At 39.9% G+C, this 17,901-nt stretch overlaps 2 protein-coding genes across 13 annotated transcripts in view; both read right to left on the minus strand.

Moving 5' to 3' along the window:
* Window positions 1-6,944, minus strand: part of GOLGB1 (golgin B1) — a 78,998-nt gene extending 72,054 nt beyond the window's left edge. For 3 of the 9 annotated variants that reach the window (XR_004973919.1, XR_004973918.1, XM_036348303.1), the window contains exon 1: window positions 6,750-6,942. The gene's annotated coding sequence lies outside the window, so the exon portion shown is untranslated. Of the gene's footprint in view, window positions 1-6,749 lie in introns of all 9 variants that reach the window. The other 6 variants (XM_036348300.1, XM_036348299.1, XM_036348306.1 and 3 more) reach the window with 4 other exon arrangements.
* An 8,582-nt stretch (window positions 6,945-15,526) lies between these two features.
* Window positions 15,527-17,901, minus strand: part of IQCB1 (IQ motif containing B1) — a 52,276-nt gene continuing 49,901 nt past the window's right edge. For all 4 annotated transcript variants that reach the window (XM_036350208.1, XM_036350206.1, XM_036350207.1 and 1 more), the window contains 2 exons: window positions 17,152-17,308; window positions 15,527-16,078 (listed from right to left, as the gene is read on the minus strand). In XM_036350208.1, coding sequence (XP_036206101.1) covers window positions 15,849-16,078; window positions 17,152-17,308 — 387 coding nt within the window. In that variant the 3' untranslated portion in view covers window positions 15,527-15,848. The remainder of the gene's footprint in view (window positions 16,079-17,151; window positions 17,309-17,901) is intronic.

The raw sequence follows: 17,901 nt of genomic DNA on the forward strand, positions 1-17,901 counted from the left end.
GTGGTCCTGGTGGTCAATGCACATCATAGCGACTGGTCGACTGGTTGTTCCACCATTCGGTTGCTGGGCTTTTATTATATAGGATAGCCAAGATTTGGAAGCAGCCCAAGTGCCCATCATACATGAGTAAAATGCTTTGGTATATTTACACAGTGGAACACAACTGAGCCATAAAAAAAGGAAATCTTATCATTTGCAACAGCATGGTTGGGTCTGGAGAGTATGACACTAAGTGAAATAAGTCAGTCAAAGAATGACAAATACAGTATAATTTCACTTATATGTGGAATCTAATGAACAAAATAAAGTAACAAACAAAATAGAAACAGATAGAGAGAACAGACTGATGACAAGTCAGAGGGGCAGCCCGGTGGTTAGGGGACTAGGTGGAAAAGTTGAAGGGGTTAAACAAAAAAACAAACAAACCCAAAACTCATAGACACAGACAATAGTATGATGATTACCAGAGAGAAAGAGGGATAGGGGAAGTAAAGAGAGTAAAGGGAGGATAAATAGTGAAGAGAAGACTTGACTTTGGATGGTGAACACACAATACAATATACAGATGATGTATTATAAAATAGAATTATAAACTTGAAACCGATAGAATTTTATAAACCAATCTCACCCAAATATAAATTCAATGAAAAATTTTTTTAAAGATTGATTGTAAGTATTCAATATATAGTTACTTGTAGAACTAAGACTGGGATGGAGAGAGCATACTATTTAATGATTATATGCTCTGACAATATATAGGGCTACCATGAAAAATGCTGGAAAGAATGTAAATAGCATATGCAAAAAATACACCCCAAAAACCACCTTTTAAAATTGTTTTCAATAACCACAATTGGTGGTGGTTGTATCAGTGTTCTTATTCCTAGACTATTATATGCATCATGTGGAATTAAAGCAAATGAGTAATTACGGGCATAGTAATATCTATTTTCAATATGAAAAAGGGAGTAACAGATATAACAGAAGAAATTAAGAACCCCAGAATAAAACTGATCTTGAATTTGAATTGAACATATCAGTATGTACCTACAAGGTATTTTACTTTAACAGATATATTTTCCTAGCTCTGTCCTCTGAAAAGATTTAAAAACAATGACAAACTGAGAAACAATGAGCATCTCTAGTGCCTAGATGGGGTCTTGAAATACTAGTTTCCATTAAAAAAAAATTTTTTTTTTAAAGCAGAGGGCTTCTTAGAGAAATGACTGGTTCCACTTCTGAAGTAGGAAATGTACAATATGAGCCAGAAATATCTTATCATGCGAAATAACAAGGAAGCTATCAAAGACTTCTACAGTCATGTCAAAATGACTCAGGAGCCAAACTGAAGAAGTCCCCATAGGCCAAAGGAACAATCAGAATTTCTGATAAGAATATGAGCTGCAGACCTAACTGGTTTGGCTCAGTGGATAGAGTGTCAGCCTGTGGACTGAAAGGTCCCAGGTTCGATTCCGGTCAAGGGCATGTACCTTGGTTGCGGGCACATCCCCAGTAGGAGGTGTGCAGGAGGCAGCTGATCGATGTTTCTCTCTCATTGATGTTTCTAACTCTCTATCCCTCTCCCTTCCTCTCTGTAAAAAATCAATAAAATTATATATATATATATAAAGACTATGAACTGCAACACATTGAAACATACCAAAAATATTTACAGCCACAAGTTCATAATAATAATAAAAAACGGGTCATCCATCATCTGAACTGATAAGGTAAGTACAAGAATTTATCTTGCCTTTCCTATTTGAACTGTACCATTCAGGAAGCAAATAGTAGATGATGGGGGAGATGAGGGGGCACACTGTCTCATAAAATTATTCCAGCTAATAAATGAAAATAAAATGGTAGAATCAGAATTTCTAGTCTAATATTCTACAACTAATAAATTCATGCATTGCCCAGGGGTGGGCAAACTTTTTGACTTGAGGGCCACAATGGGTTCTTAAACTGGACCGGAGGGCCGGAACAAAAGCATGGATGGAGTGTTTGTGTGAACTAATATAAATTCAAAGTAAACATCATTACATAAAAGGGTACGGTTTTTTTTTTTTTTTAGTTTTATTCATTTCAAATGGGCCGCATCCAGCCCGCGGGCCGTAGTTTGCCCACGGCTGATCTAGGCTTAAGAGCATTGATAGCTAATAGCAACAAAAGAGCAAAAAGCAGACATTATGACCCTCCTGATGAAAGACTATACCACCATTTATAGTCTTGCCAAAGAAACCCAACTTCAGTCTGGTGAAGCCACTGGATTGGCTGCCATTTTGCAGGAAATGCAGAGGACAGAGGAATATGCTGAACTGCTCCCATAAAAGTATAATTCCCAGAGTTTGGGAAACACCACAGGTTAAAAGACCTCAATTCTTCAACAGAAATTGCGTATTTCAAAGTCCCTTAGCTTAAGCATTATTACATAAAACTAGAGGCCCGGTGCATGAAAATTCATGCACTGGAGGGGTGTCCCTCAGCCCGGCCTGCCCTCCCTCACAGTCTGGGAGCCCTCAGGGGTGGGAGGCAACCCGGCGATCAGGGGAAGGCGACGCCCCATCACACCTCTGCTGCTGCCACTGCTGGCAGTGCAAGCCTCGGCCAGCCCTGTTGCCTGAGCCTCGGGCGACCCTGGGTGGCTGGGCAGCTGCCATCTGAGGCGTGCCTGTGCCTCAGGCCGGCCCTGGGCACCTGGGGGGCTGAGGGGACTGGGGGACTCCGGAGGCAGGCGTGCGGAGCCATGCGCCTGCTGCACGGGCGGGGAGGAGGGGACTGGGCATCACCATCTTGTGGCTGTGGGCGCTGCCATCTTTGAGGGCGTGGTAGTCAATTAGCATATTCCATCCTTATTGGCTGTGGGCGCCGCCATCTTTGAGGGTGTGGCAGTCAATTAGCATATTCCCTCCTTATTGGCTGTGGGTGACACCATCTTTGAGGGCGTGGCAGTCAATTAGTATATTCCCTCTTTATTAGATAGGATGCTCTTTAAATGGAAAATAGGTTACTTTTCCACATAACCATTTAAAAACATGTATATTTGAAGAAAGAGAGATCGGTATCAGGGATGAACCATTTCAGGCAGAAGTAAAAGGAGTTGCTCGTAGAGTGATTCAATAATCTCAGAGGGCCATGAAAAAGAGATGGCATAATGGAAAGAGCACCAAATTGGGAGTCAGGAACTGAACTTTTGATTGTATTGTTCTGGGTAATTCACATTACAGTTTCCTCATCTTAAAATGAAGACTGACAGGGAGTATTCTAATGTCCAGTACTATGACTCTGTGATTCAAGATGATTTCTATATTTTGATATTAAAGGAACAATATGGAAATGGAAGTTGAAAGGGCATCTCAGACACAGTTAAGTGCTTTAGGTAGCTTAAAGGTTGGGAATTTGAGGGTAAGAGAACCACTAAGTAGAATTATTAAGCTAAATGAACCAGACCTCCTCCTCTGTTAGATTAACTATAGGACAGAAATGGGCAAATGCATATAAATAAAAATTAGTAAATGGGAAAATATTTATGTTCATAATGATAAGTTCATGTATGGAGTATGTGTGGCTAGTGGACTAACAATGTTCTTACTACTGTTTTATAAAGCGCCAGAATGATGAGTAGCAACTTGAGAAAAGAAAAAAATAAAGAGCTACATGCCAAGGCCAGGCTTCAATAAAAACACTTAGGCAAATAAAACAATCCCTCCATGTCAGTGCTGGCCACACCTCCCACAAACCCTGTACAGGATCTCAACACTTGTGTGTTGAGGTGGCACTTAAAATTCATTAAGTCTCACATTCTCTAAGTCTTCACTGCTATTCATAATTATTTTCAAAATACCTTCTTGGTGTAGAGCATAATGCCAGGAGCCACAAGAAATATAAAAAGAAATATAATGCATGTCCCTAACCAGAGAGAACTTAATACAAGAAAATAAAGATAGCACATGCCTGTGTATATCCATTTGCTTTGGAATTTAAATCATATTTTACCATAGAAACTACAACAGAAAACGGTAAGATTTCCAGGTCTCTCCTCAAACTTATATAATGCATATTTGTTTGAGCCTCAGTAGTTTTCCTTAATTCTCAAAGTGATTCTCAACCAGTTTGAGGAGCTCATAGGAAATATTGCCATATAGCTGGAAAATGCATATGCAATATTACAATTGTATAATTAGGAAATAAAAACTATTTTTCATGATACAAAAAATTACTATTTTCAATAAATAAATTTAGAGTAAATGTTAGCTATAATTATATACTCAGTACTATGTACTAAGTACTGCTCCAATCGCTTTACATATAATTTATTTACCATAATTATTTTACTCACTTTGTTATTAAAACAACCTCAAAGAGGAGGTATATCAATACCCTAAGTTTTAAGATGAATAAACAAAGGCATAGCGAGGTTAAATAATATGCTTAGTCACAGAGCTCAACAAAGCTACTTGGCCGGTGGGGAAACAAAAAAAGAATCTATTTTCCGAGTAATCCCATCACCCAACATTTGTCACTGGGGCTGAAAATAAGGCTGAGAGGCATGAAGATAATCATATACTTAGAGTTCCATAAGCACTTTTTTTGAGGACTACATAGACTAAAATGAAATGACTCATAATAGTATAGTCCCAAAGAATTCCATATTGTTTACATCACAGACAGGTTTACACAAGAGCCTGCTAGGCTAGCATATATGCACATGGATGTTCACTATAACAGTGTTTGTGATGGCCAATAACTGGAAACAATCTAAATGTCCATCAGGAGAGGGCAGGCTAAATACACTTTCATATTTCTACAAGGGAATGCTATGTAGCCTTTTTTTAAAAAGGAGGTGGTTTATACTTATAGATATGGAAAAAACACCTAATATGTAATACTTAGAGGCAAAAAAAAGTTGTAAAATAGCATGTGTTTTATGATTCCACTTGTGGGAGAGGAAAGAAGGGGGAAATATATATGTGCTTGAATATGATCAGAAAGTTTCTTAGGAAAAAACAAGTTACTTACAATGCGTACTTCTGGAAGGTGGGAATGGGAAAAAGGATCAGTAAAAAGATTTTTTTTTAATATTATATCCTTTTGCATTAAATTTCATTTTACCAAACACACATATTGTTGATTTTAAAATAGCTTATTAAAAATAGAGTATTATACAGCCTAAGCTCCACTTACATAGCAGTTCCTAACAATAGAGTGGTATGTAATGATCAATGGTGAGACATTTCCCAACTATGTTATTCCTAAAAGTGGTTAACCTAAAGAAGTTCATGAACGATTTCTTATAAACAAGAGTAAAACCAACAACATTCTTCTAATTAATTCATTAATGAAAGGGGGAGGGGAGGCCTTTAAGAGTCAAGCAGAAGAAAAAAAATTATCTCCTATAGATGATTATTTTTAGGAGAATCTGCATCCCAGAAGAATGGAGGTCCTTAAAAAATTTTTAAAAAGGAGATCTCCTCAGTCTGGAAGTCCTCAGAAATGCAAACAGCCTTCTTGAAAAAATAAACACCTTCATATGAACTCCAAATTAGTTTGAGAGCATCCCAGGGAGTGGGCAAGATTTGTTTTTCATCCGTTAGAAAATATGCTTTTGCATATTTTATAATATATTTAAAGTGCTATTTATCCAATAGCCACAATTATTGGCTATTGGATAAAAAAAGTTGATACTTTTCCCTATATCTAGTCCATGACCAAATCCTGCCATTTTCCAAAAGAATATTTCCTGGTTTTGACCACTCACGATCATCGGACCATCCAAATTTAATTACTTCGTGCTTCAGAAAAGACCTCCGGCTTCTCTGTACGGAGTTCTCCACTGTCGTCTTGCAGAGCTGTAGGAATCTTTAAAAGCTCAGAGAGCTTCCAACTATTTCCAAATGTGAAGGACTTATCCAGTGATTTTAAATATCTGTCCCACTCTTAAAATGTCCTCTCCCCATAGATCAACTGAACCTCTTTAAATAAGTCAGACAAATATATTCATTTGTCAAGAGGCTCATCCTCCCCTTCACACGCCTACACACCACTGGCGCTATGCAGAATAAACATCCTCCACACCAAATCAATTTCTTTTTCCTCCGGGACTCTCTTCAGGTAACCCTTTCCTCTAACAGCCTGCCCACCTCTGATTTCTGGGATTTTAGTGTTGCTGGGGTTGCAAGAATCATCCCTCTCTCCTAATCTCTCCAATAACTCCTTAGCAGGATCATTCCAAAGACCCTTGTTTGCGCTTCTCTCTCCAACATTTTTGCGATCTCCGCCCTCAAGACCTTTGATTTATTTGGGTCCTGCCTCCCCTTCCGGACACTAAGTTTGTTTAGGGCCTGAGCAGAGCAGGTTCTCTCCGACGTCAGCAGCTGGGTACCCAGGCCGGCCGAGGCGGGCGGCTCAGAGAGCGAGGCACCAGGAAGGACTGACCCAAATGCCTTTCTCCGTTGCTCCCGGCGGAGAACCGTCCTGGGGAGGGGACCGACCGCGCGTACGTGCCCAAGGCCGCGCAGGACGACCGGAAGCCCTCCCGCAGGGCCAGCAGGCTAGTGGGCGACGAGAGGTAGGCCTGGTAGGTGAAGGGAGGCGAGTGAAGGGCCGGATCTCAGACTGAATCAGGGAGAGGACGGGCGGGGAGGGGACCAGCGTGTGGCTGCTTCGGCAGCTCTGCGGGCCTGCGGCGGGGGTGGGTTACCGTTAAGAGACTCACGGAGAGGAGGAGTTGAGGAGCGACCCCCACTCACCTGAAAGAGGCTGCCGCCTGCGGCTCCAGCTGCCCCCCTCCCAAATTTAAGCCACGTCAACTCGGGAATCCCGAATGGCAACACCTACCACCGCCGCGCCCCGCCAGGGGACTCTACCACTCGCTGTTGGGACGGAAGATGGGATTATGACATGGACCAATCAGGGCTACCGGCACGGCGTTACCAGGGAGACCAGGCACGCCTTGTTTGTAACTAACCCGTCAACAATGGCAGAAACCAATCAACGTCAGGAAATGCTCCGCTTCCTCAAAGAAACAGCCAGTGGACTCTAAAGATTCGTGGAAGGGCGGAGTCTGGCGCGAGCTAGTGTTCCGGAAGAAGATCTGGGTCCGAACCGGAAATATCGGGAGGGCGGGCGTTCGGGGAAAGATCAGGTGTTTTCTGCGTCTGCCGTGTTGGCCGGATTCCTCCAATTACCCCGCGGCATTGGCCTCCACTGACCCAGACTACCACTGCCATCAGGGAGGTTGTATGACCTCTGAGAAGAGGGTGGGGAATGTGGGTTTTGCTTTTAAAGTAATAAAATATTAGAGCCGGAAAGAAAGTCGTCTAATATGACCTTTTCATTTTACTCGTGAAAAATGGGAACCAGATTAAAGTGACTCGCCCACAGACAAATAGCGACTTAGTAAAAGAACCTGGACTAAAACCTGGCGTCTATATAAAAGATTAGAGATGTCTCTAAGGCCATGAGTGAGAGAATAGTGAATACTAGTTAAGTGCCTTATGGGAAGTGGCGCTTAAACTGGGCCAAAGGTGAAATTTGAGGAGTCAGGTCCTGGAATGGGAGTCAGTGAGGAGCTCCAGTAAAAACGCACCGAAATCATGCCTGATCTCCTTAAGCCCCTAAGGCACTCTCTTGACAGTGAGTATTAATTTGAATTTATTGAGGCTACTGTGTGCCAGCCACTGAGCTAGTCCACTAAATGCATCTTCACCCTAATGCTCAGTAAGGTCTTTGCTGGCTACCCATCTGAAATTGCAGTCCCCTGCATTTACTGTATACTGTATATTGTTGAAGATATAGCTGTGATCAAGAGGCAAAAATTCCTGCTTTTCTGGAACTCAGTTTAGTGAGGAGAGAAAATGAAGATAAATAATATGGTAGATGGCAAAATGCTTAGGGAAAAAATAAGCAGAGAAGAGGTATAGTGTATGCAGGGGACTGCAATTTTAGAAAAACAGACCAGGCCCAATAACTTCTGTTTCATCCTCTTGTACTCAAAACTTGGAATGTGCAGGGCTGCCCTTCCAGAGCCTGACATGAGCCAAGGTTTGGAAGGTCTTCTGCAGGCTCTCCAAGAGCTTCTAGCTGAGGACAGTAAACAAAGGAATGTTGCTGAATATGAACTGCAGCTGCTTAGGGCTGAGACATCCAGCTGACTGCATCAACAGCTGAAACTGCTCCCTGATGATATATATACCTCTCATGTAGCTAGTCTCAGTGTTATATTTAAATAATTTCTTTCTGGCTTCTTAATTGGTTATATTCCACTATATCAACAAAAATCCCTGAAGAATCCAGAATGTACCAAACACCCCATACTCAAAGCCTAAGAAAATACCTTTCTTCTAGTGCTCATAGGTAATGAGTCATGGGTGTTTTCTCTGGAAGTGCAGAGATATTATTCATATTTTGGTGCTCATTTCTTGACTAGGGCCTGCCGGCAGAACACCGTTGTAGCAGATGGTGTCACACCTATGCTGAGTACAGAGGATTGCTGCTCTAAGTTGTTTGGGCTCTGTTCTGGTGTCCCTAGGAGGCCAATATGACATGGGATAGATTTTAGACTATTTGTCTCCACGTAACAGTTGATACTAGTAGCCATTCTTCATACCAATTGACTCCTAGAAACAGATGTTGAAGGAGGCCTCCTACAGGAATTGGGACTTCTGTTCTCCTGAATTGCCTCCTAGGAATGTTGGAACTACTGATTAGGCATTAGACCCATGGAGAGACTGGACTGGTTTTAGGAAAACTAAGACCAGGCCTGACGACTTTATTTCATCCTCTTATACTCCTTAAAACTTACTATGTACAGCAGCCCTTGATGTATATTTTCGTGCCTAGCTCCAGGCTTCTGGTCTCCACAGGTCTCTGTATGTAGTCTGTCTTTGAGGATGGAAGAAATTGAAATTCAGGGATCTATTCTGTCTGCAGTATCAGCTTGCCTTCTGCTGGGATAAGCTTTGGGATGGGGAGGATAGGTGTTAGGTTGGATTTTAGGAGGGCTGTGTAGAATGAGCAGATGTCCTTGCTTCTGTCTTCTCAGAAGCATCAGAGGTGCCTGGGGGATTCAGAAACTTGCTGTTTTCTGCTCCTACTTTGATATTAAGAACCTATAGCCTTTCTTTCAGTTCTGGCTAAGCATCCTCAAGCAGCAGCAGTTTGCACAAAGGTGGAAAGGGCTAAGCAGGAACCCTGGCACATAGGAGAGCTATAGAAGCTAGGTATCCTTGCCTAGGAGATGACAAGGGTTGTCTCCCAGCCAAAGATCACTGTTAAAACTTGCACTGTATCTTCTGAGGCTAGAAATGCTAGAGTTGTTTGACTCAAAGGCATGGAATAGGCCAGTGGTCAACAGAACCAAATATCAACAGTACAATGATTGAAATTTCTTTTGAGAGCCAAATTTTTTAAACTTAAACTATATAGGTAGGTACATTGTTATTAACTTAATTAGGGTACTCCTAAGGCTTAGGAAGAGCCACACTCAAGGGGCCAAAGAGCCGCATGTGGCTCGCGAGCCACAGTTTGCCGACCACGGGAATAGGCTCTTCTCCAGAATTGACTGAGGCCTCTTTTAACTTCAAGTCTTTCCAAGAGAATCAGCAGGCTCTGGGTACTACGTGGAGCATGTGGCGCCAGGCAGAAAACCTTGGAAGCCATCATAACCAAAGGGTGGGGAATGGCTCAACAAGTGGGTTGTTGTCTATAGGGGATGAAGCCACAGTGTTTTGTAGAGAAGCAGCAATCATGCCACAACAACTCGGGTACTACCTCTATATGAATCATCATTGAGCATTTATTGTATACTACAGACCCGATGCACGAAATTCGTGCAAGAGTAGGCCTTTCTTACCCCAGCTGTGGGCACCGGCTTCCCTCTGGTACCCGGGACCCAGGCTTCGCTTGCAGCCCCGGCTTCATCCAGAAGGTCATCCGGTCTAATCAGCATGTTACACTTTTATTATTATAGATGAGGAAGTCATTTGAGGAGCAATTGTGACTTTCTCCTTCTAAGGCACCCAAAGGCAAGGGTGTGAAGAATCTGAAACCAAAGAAAAGAAAACTTAAAAGCTCCTATTCACAAATACTTATAAGCACAGACTATGTGCCAGGCTCTGGTGTGGCTAATTTTTTGTTTAGGAGCTAAGAACAAATCCCAGGCCTCTAAGTAAGCTTTGTAATGGGGACTTCTCTAGCCCATCAATTTGAAGAATGTTCTTATGTACCTTCGGAGATGTGGCAGGCCCCCCTTTTGGAGAACTCCCAAGTACTATAAATGTTCCTCAGGATACAGCTATATTTAATATGTTAATGTACTAACACAATGAGAACACTAGAACTCAAGTTATATATCAAACTGACATCTCTGATATACTTCATAGGAACTTCCAAGGACTACATCACTAAGGCCTACCCTCATTAATATTCCTAGCAAAAAAAGCGTCACCAAGATTAACAACGTCACCCAACCATTGCTGATATAACTAATAAATTTGAAGATTTGCATATAAAGCACATACTGTGAGAAAATCTATGGACTTCCTAATTGTCTTAAATTGTCCTAGGTGTGTCCTGCACAATAAACTCCCTTTGATTTTTATCAGAAATTTTTAACATATCTTGTTACTACTAAAGTACTAAGCATGCTATTTAGGAAGGTGTGTTTAACCTACAGTCAACACAAAGTTATTTATGGATTTTGTATAACCAGAAGCAGTTAGCAACCTTCCTTCTGATTCTTGAAGTAAATGCAAACCTACCTTTTGTCTCCTGACTTATTCCTCTCAGCCCTCAAGATTATCAGCCTTCTCATTCGCTTTTCTTACACACATTTTAATTAGGCTGACAGGCACAAGAAATACAGACTGATTAATATGAATGATTTAGCTGCATAATTTATAACCCAGTAATAAAATACCTTATAGGAGTTCTGTACAGACACAGGTGTTGAGTCTACTCCCTGGAACAGTCTTTTCCATTAAGCTATGACTTCCTTTTTAAGCCTATGTAATGCTAAGGGCTGCACATTCTAGAGAAGGCCATCTTAGGACTTTGCCTTATCTCTCTTGTCTTCTCTCTGTCTTATGGGAACTCCATGAAGTCAATGTAGTCAATCCATATTCATTTTATTTTTTTAATCTTTCTATGCTTATTATTCTTGTGACCATCACATGAAAATACAGAGCACTAAAACTGCTTGGATCTCTTAAGAGTAGGGCAAGCCCGCTTTTCCATGTGTGCTAGACAAATCCACACTCAGTAAATAGTTACTCAGTACCTCTTCATGGTAAACGGTAAACTGGTTGAATAGATATATTTTTTTCATTCCCTCTGCCTAGAACACTCCTCCTTCTCCCTCAACTAGTCAGTTTATTCTTCAATTCACTTCCTTGAGAGGCTTCGTCTGTCCAAGTCCCAGACTAAGTTATCGACTCTCACGTCCAACATCACTCCCTGAAAAATAACAGTAGCAACACTGTAAATCTTCCTCTTGTTAATAGTTATCTTTCACTGGAACCTAAGCACCATTAGCAGAGACTGTCTTCTACATCTAGCACAGTGTCTTTTACATTATAGACACTTGGTCAAATATTGATAACTAAGTCATTTAGCAATTATTAAGTGTATATAATGCACCATCCCAGTGCTCATGAGGGCTTCCATAAGGCAAATGGGCCATTTTCATGCAACCAATTAAATATCTACATAAATCCCAAGTATGAAGAGAGTGAGGGAATGATTAACTGAAATGAGTAAGTGGTTCATTTTAGAGATATATAGACCTGGATTTAAACTTGGGTAAGTTAGTCAATGCCTCCTATAGTTGTTTTCACATTTGCAAAATAGAAATTAGGGTTGTTGTAAGGATTAAATAAAATAATGACCATAAAATAATTAGCAGAGATGAGCACTTATCACACAATAAATGTTAACTATTACTTAGTAGTAGTAATAGTAGTAGGAAGTATCATTAGATTCCTGGAGTAAGGTGGGATGATTTGATGAAGGGTCTATGAATACCATTTCCTTAAATTCTCAACTAGACCAGGGTAAGGAACCAATTGTTAAAGACTAATGCTGAAATTATCATCTTAGATCAGCAGTTCTTAAACTTTTATAAAAAAGACAAGAGATAACAAGTGTTGATGAGGAGGTGAAGAAAAGGGGACCCTTGTACACTGTTGGTGGGAATGTAAATTGGCACAGCCATTATGGAAAACAGTATGGAGCTCCTCAAAAAATTAAAAATCAAATTACCATATGACCCAGCAATTTCTTCTTCTGGGTATATATCTGAAGAACATGAAATATACAATAGAATATTATTCAGCCACAAGAAAGAAGCAAATTCTGCCATTTGTGACCATGTGGATGAACCTGGAGGACATCCTGCTGAGTGAAATAAGCCAGACAGAAAACCACTGTATAATCTCACTCATATGTGGAATCTAAAAAAAAAGTCAAATTCATAGAAACAGGGAGTATAATGGTGATGGTGGTTACCAGGGGCTGGGAGGTGGAAGAAATTGGGAGATGCTGGTTAAAGAGTACAAACTTTCAGTTATAAGATTAACTTCTGGGTATTTAATATAGTATACAGCATGGTGACAACAGTTAATAATACCACATTAAATATTTGAAATTTGGTAAGAGTAGATCCTACGCATTCTCACCACACACACGTGTCTCATAACTATATGAGATGATAGATGTATTAATTAACCAAATTGTGCTAATCATTTCACAGTGCATACATATATGAAACAATCATATTAGATACTTTAAAGATATACAATTTTATCAATTACAACTCAATAGATCTGGAGTGGGCCTTCAAAATTTAATCACTAAAATTCAGTCCAGCAATCATTCATATAGATTCCCTTTTGCCATGATATGAAATTGACCTCAATAGATATGGATATTACTGAAATGAAGAACATGATGCAGAGTGGCTTTCCTACAGAATTGGTATTAACTACAGAATTTTCTACTTCTATTTTTAGGCACTCTATAGGGTCCTAAATGTAAAAAAAAAAAAAAAAAAAAAAAGCCTTGGCTGGTGTGACTCAGTTGAGCAGGTTCCCAGGTACAGAGACGCTGATGGCTCAATTCCTAGTCAGGGTACATGCCCGGGTTGCAGGCTTGATCCCCAGTATGGGGAGTGCAGGAGGCAGCCAATTGATGTTTCTCTCTCTCTCCCTCTCTAAAATTAATTTAAAAATGTTTAGAATTTATATTTCATACTTGTATGTATATTTCATATATTATTTGTATTTAAAAGTACATATACTTTCTTTTATATAGTGAGTTCTGATGTGAGCAAGTAATCCAACAAAATTAAATTCTAATTGTTGATTAAAGAATTATTGATAAAGTCACTTTATGTGTCTTAGATTTTTTCACTCTTATCTGAGTAATACAGAATTATTTTTTTACTTAATATAGTAAACATGACAGCATTGTCAAAATTAAAAGTAAAGATTGTATTTCAGTATTGCAGGGGGGACTGAGTTAAACTAGTCAGTTTAGCTGGGTTTGGTTTTCTTTTTTTCTAAAATATATATATATTTAAATATATTTTATTGATTTTTTTACAGAGAGGAAGGGAGAAGGATAGAGTTAGAAACATCGATGAGAGAGAAACATCAATCAGCTGCCTCCTGCACACCCCCTACTGGGGATGTGCCCACAACCAAGGTACATGCCCTTGACTGGAATCGAACCTGGGACCCTTCAGTCCTCAGGCCGAGGCTCTATCCACTGAATCAAACCTGCCAGGGCTGCTTTTCTTTTTATCTTCAATGAACCAGCTTCAAGTTTTTTTTAGCTGCTGATACCTTGTGCTTAGAGTGGGGTCTTGAAAGCTGTTCTCAGCGTTCCTGCTCCACCCTCTACTTTTAGTCATCCCTGTATGCTTTTATCACAGAGGGGTTCTCTCTCCAAGTACCTTTTCCCTATCCTAGCAGTAAACTATTCCTTATTACTTGGTGCTAGGCTAGTCTTTGAGACATGGGTGGTCTGTTGTCCTGATCCAGCCTAAATTTTAGGCCAGGTCTCTTCTTCCTGGGGTTGGGGTGGGGATTCCTCAGGGTTTCTACCATTCTACCCCATGGCAAATTGCTGTGGCTGGTCTTTAGCAGGAGTTTCCTCCCCAGCATTAGCAGACCTCTGGTTTCTATTGGTGTAGGATTTCTGAGCCCAAGATGATTTCCTGCCCCTCCCAGGAGTGGAGGGTTTTGTTTCTATCCCTGGATTTCTACTTGTGTCTGGGTCTAGTGTTTCCTATCCCGCCCCCCCGAGACAGATTTTATTTCTATTCGTTCCTTATGTGCAATGGAATTTTATCTGCGCTTTGGAGGTTAGAGGGCTTGCTGCCCCTGTGATTGCAGCTTTAAGGCAAGGGTTTGGGAAAGTGGGTGATGCTTTGGGCATGTCAATCAACCAGTAAGTAGCAGCCTATTACTTCATGTTTGCCTGCACCACTAAGGGCATCTCTTCAGGCCTCCTACCTGCTCCCAAAGGTTCTTGTATTTAGTAGAGGTCTAAATTCTCCTTCTATCTGAAACTTCTGATATTCTGACATGCTACCCCACACTTGGCCTTTAAGAATTTGCTAGAATTTTAGTTACTATCATTTCTTATCCTGTTACCTTTGTCTCCAATGCTCTACTAACTATGAAATAGTTCATTTCACAGATACTGAGCCCTATCTCAATTTACTTAGTTTTCTTGAGGCTTTAACTGATAGGCTAAAAAAAAGTTATTTTTGTAGATTACCTAGCACTTATTTTAAGGTAGGAACAACATTCTCATGTAGCTTTCTACATTCTAAGTGAAATCAGAACTCTCATTTGCTTATTCACAGATGAATTTTTGTACATTTATTTTCCAATTATTAATAAAAATTATTTTAGGATTTTGACTAGAATTTTACTAAACTCAACTTTGGGAATGGACATTATGCTATTTGGTCTTTCCATCCCGAAATACTGGTATTACCACTCATTTATAAAAAACACACACTCCATCGTTCCTTATATGGAGTCCATGATTTGCTAATTGATTTTAACTTAAATTCTGTATTGTTAACAAACATAAATAGTGGTGGCTTTTGCTATTAAAACACAAAGATAAATAGGGATTATCAGAAATTATTAGGTTGGAACCAAATAATCATATAGGTACCTAGGAACATAACAGAAATTAAGCATTATATTTAGCTCTGAGATTCCTAGGAGACAAGACAAATAAGGAAATGGTGGGCTTTATATTTCTTATAGAAAGAACGCAGTTTTTATATGGAGACATTTTTTATTGCATTGAATCCTAGGATTTTTTAAATGTAGTTCCTTCTAGAAATAACAAGATAGAAATTGAGTTCAAACAGTATTTTGTAGAAAATAGTTAAATGTCTATCAGTTGACCTTTTCCTTACTTTAATAAAGGCCAAGAGTACACTTTCTGTATTCATAGAATAGGAATTTTAATAATAAATGTGAAAAGTTGAAGTAAGTCTGACAAATTTTTCAGAACTGTTGAAGATATTTATTTTGAAAACAACTTTAGTTGGACAACAGCAGAAACAAAAAGAGAAATGTCACATTTTATAAAAGCAGTAGAATGACATGCTCAGTTTAGTTCCACAATAAAAGCCACACCAATTTGTGTGTGTGGCCAGAGATGGAGGTGTGTGAAAAAAAAAAGAAAAACAACTGAGATAGAGGTAGAAGGTAACTCTTTGCTTAGAACCTCTAAAAAACCATAAGTTTTGTCAAAGCATGCCAGAGGCAGGCCAATATAATCTCCTGAAATGTAGGATTTATATCATTTCTCAGGATAACTCGTTAAGGCGGTTTGGTTCCACCAATGAATAAAGTTCCTAATTCTATACTAAGCTCATCCTTTGGGACATCAATCTCATCTCCTGCTTCTTCCCCGAGCTTTTTCCACCAGGGTGCTTGTATATGCTTCAGAGTGGTGAGATGGGCCTGCTTGGCCTTGGCCGCCACAGGTCTGGATCTACTTAGGAAGAGCTCAGGTTCTTTCCCTTCTGCCTCCTTCAGACTTGGTGCCTCTGTAGTAAATAGAAAATAAACAGGTAAGTGGAAGAGTTCTATACAAACAAGGAGGAACTTGGAAACTACAGAGTCAAAATTCTGCAATAACAGGCAGGGACAGAGTTCTAACTCTGAATCTATCATCATTGCTAAGTCTAGATGGCATGTAACTATTCACAAGTTGTAGTTGTGGCGTGGCTGGCAGGAACTGCACCCAACTCCCTCATTCTGTGTTTAAAAGAATAAAATAAGATGCAGATTTATTTATAAGCAGGAATATTTAAAATAATAGCAGAACTCCATCCTTCAGATGAGAGTCTCAGTTATAGCCACTTATTCATTCAAAAATACAAAACTTTCAAGTAATGTCATTAAATAGAGGACCCCAGCCCCCTCTGCTCCACATATATTTCAAGTGTTTTAGAGGCTGACTGAAACACTATGGCTTCACAGATGGGATATCTCATTAAATGCACCAGTGATGATTAGATAAATTCAATTTTGTGAAAGCCCGTCATTAAAAATTATAAAATGGCACTGTAACCACTGCTATCATCTACTTCTAAAATATGATCAACAGCTTTTGAGACTACATAATAGAATCTGGCTAGTAGGTCTTAGTAACTTCTTTTTTTAAAATTGATTTCAGAGAGGAAGGGAGAGGGAGAAAAATCAATGATGAGAGAGAATATCATTGATTAGCTGCCTCCTGTACAGCCCACCGGGATCAAGCCTGCAACCTGGGCATGTGCCCTGGCCGTAATTAAACCTATGACCCTTCATTCCACAGGCCGATGCTTTATCTGAGTTAAACCAGCTATGCCTGGTATTAATATCTTTAAAGTGAATAACTTTGTCTGAGTTGATGCACATGAATGATAGAAAGGCTGGAGGAAGTAGTCAAGAAGGAGGTTATGGGATCTGCATCATTTGGAAACACTGGGTGTTGGTATGCCCTAGAAGTAGAAATTTCTAAGGATAGGAGATGGACTAAAAGATCACTAAACGGTGTTTTCCTTCTGAAGATTTTTAATATCACAAAATCTTGTAAAGGTTCCTTTTAGAAAATAAAAATGGAATGAGCACATACTCATTAACTGCTCAATGTTGGTACTGATCTGCGCCTTCAGAGCATCTCTGTGCTGTTGGGCTCTATCTTCTAGGGCTCTGCCCATGAAGTAGTGTTGTAGTCGTTCTTGTGCTTGGGAATGGAGCTCTCTGCTGGCCACATCTGACATCTGAGAGCTCTTGAAACAGAGGACATAAAAAAATTGTCACAGGAAGGACATATATACCAAAGTATGTTTCCCTCAACTACTTAGCAGAGGTTCCAGAATGCTTGTCTCTTATCTATTAGTTTATTGTTATGACTGATGTCCACCTTCTATTCTTGTGCAAGCATTTAAATAGACTCTTAAAAGCAGCTTTAGATGAAAATACAGGTGGGGAAGTTTCTTTTTGGTATGCTCCTATGCCTCACTTCCTCACACAGTATGGTATTCTGGGAGAAGGGAGAAGACCTAGAAATTATAGTAAAAATTATAAATGGTTTGGTGAAGACATGGCTTGGAAGAGAAGTAACAAGGCCAACCCGTCTGTTCTAGACCCCACCTGATAAGACTATCTTTGTTATATTACAATTCCCAAACTTATCTAAGCCATCTTGTAACTGCTTCTGATTTCATAGAACAAGGACAAAATCAGCTAAAGGATCATGTTCTTTTGGCCAGTCAGCTACTTTAAAGGGAACTTAACTAATTAGTTTGGAGAAGAATGAAATTTAACTTTAAAGCTGCTAAAGCTTCCAACACCACAAAAATCCCAATTCCTGCATCTTGGA

This window comes from Myotis myotis, unplaced genomic scaffold (genome assembly GCF_014108235.1).
Source record: "Myotis myotis isolate mMyoMyo1 unplaced genomic scaffold, mMyoMyo1.p scaffold_m19_p_2, whole genome shotgun sequence".
Classification (NCBI taxonomy): Eukaryota; Metazoa; Chordata; class Mammalia; order Chiroptera; family Vespertilionidae; genus Myotis; species Myotis myotis.